The sequence below is a fragment of the Sander lucioperca genome, chromosome 12, assembly GCF_008315115.2.
Source record: "Sander lucioperca isolate FBNREF2018 chromosome 12, SLUC_FBN_1.2, whole genome shotgun sequence".
In the NCBI taxonomy this organism is placed as follows: Eukaryota; Metazoa; Chordata; class Actinopteri; order Perciformes; family Percidae; genus Sander; species Sander lucioperca.
The window spans coordinates 32557751-32559173 of record NC_050184.1 but is presented as its reverse complement, the minus strand read 5'-3'; the positions used below and the strand labels follow the sequence as shown (position 1 = coordinate 32559173).

Below are 1423 nucleotides of genomic sequence, written 5' to 3'. Positions count from 1 at the left end.
AAAGGTCAAACATCTAATTCAAACTAAAAATGGGAATTGAAGTTCACAGCACAGTACGTCTGCAAACGCCGACCATACTGTAGTCAGTAAGAAAGTTTTCTAACAATGTAAACCTATTGGTGCATTCATGTTTGCTAACATTAGACAAATGACATAACTACTCTGACTTTAAAATGTATCTGTTTGGTGCAGAATATAATGGACAGTGTGGGGATAAAGTCCGGTCCTGCAGTAATGTATCTATACTTTTGAAAGGATACTTCAGATGAAACACGGCTGTTACAAAAATATGACTTTACCCATACTCTGTACTGTATGTACAAGTGATTTCAATAAAAGATAAATAAGAAAACTAACACCAGCAAAGTCAATGCACAGTCCATCATTCCTGACACCACAGTTGGACCCTTCAGTGCGGCTGTCTCCACATTTTTCTCTCTTGTGCAGCTGTTGACTTCAATCTCTTCTGTGCTTCTCTGTTTAAATCAACACAGGGCGGACACAGGTTTAAGAAAAGCTCCGTCAAATATAGAAACAAGATAGAAAAGGGAATAAGAAGATTGATAAAATGTGATAAAAATGTGTGCATGAAAAATATACTAAACAATAAAGTCTGAATACTTTAAACGTCTGTGCTTTTTGAGTCCGGAGGTGCCTGTTTTTCTGCAGGAGCATTCTAGATGGGACACAAAGAAAAGTGCTGTAAAACAGGGGAGTCGTGACAGAAGAAAAAACAATAGTGAATACATAGAGGAGGTGTGTGCGTCACCATTCTTTAAGCTAATCAAATGACAAACCTTGTTAGGAATGCTCAGGTCCTTAGTGTCAGAGTTTAACCCAGAAACTTCTCCATTCTCCAATCCATTTGGTCTAGGAGTGTTGAGCACTAGCAAAGTGTCTTCTCTCTCTTCGATGTGCAGCGGGCTGTCGTCTGCTGCAGACAGCTGAAGCTCCAAGCTCAGTGAATCACAGGAGTTGTTGAGTTCAGAGCTGCTCTCACTCGGCGGAGCTTTCTCACCGTCTCCCTTATTATCAGATCCTGCAGGAGACGTAGGCTCCTCTTCTTTCAGGCCCTTCTCCTCTTCCACCTGACTGCTTTCTTCCACCGAGTTCAGCTGCTTTCCAGCCGCAGCATCTTCTTGTGCAGGAGAACCCTGGGTCTCACTGTGGCTGGATCCTGCGTCCAGGTCCCTGGACTCGGGGGTCTCCAGAAGAGGTGATGGCGGGGAGACTGCGAGGGTGCTGCTCTCTCTGGACAGACTGCTGTGGCGAGGCTTGTCCGGGGACTTGAAACTAAATCTCTGGGCAGGTTTAGGGCTATAGCTCTTGTGAAACTCAGAGAAGCTAGCTTTCCAGGCCTTAGGGGACATTAGACTTCGTCTCTTCAGGGAGCCATATCTGAAATATTGTATTTGGAAGGGTA

At 44.1% G+C, this 1423-nt stretch overlaps 1 protein-coding gene across 1 annotated transcript in view; it reads right to left on the bottom strand.

The window, feature by feature from the left end:
- The window catches only part of bin2a (bridging integrator 2a), a 14028-nt gene continuing 12605 nt past the window's right edge, over positions 1 to 1423 (bottom strand). Inside the window, exons 11-13 of the mRNA XM_031290311.2 lie at positions 798 to 1398; positions 622 to 676; positions 1 to 476 (exon numbers count right to left, since the gene is read on the bottom strand). Coding sequence (XP_031146171.1) covers positions 623 to 676; positions 798 to 1398 — 655 coding nt within the window. The 3' untranslated portion in view covers positions 1 to 476; position 622. The remainder of the gene's footprint in view (positions 477 to 621; positions 677 to 797; positions 1399 to 1423) is intronic.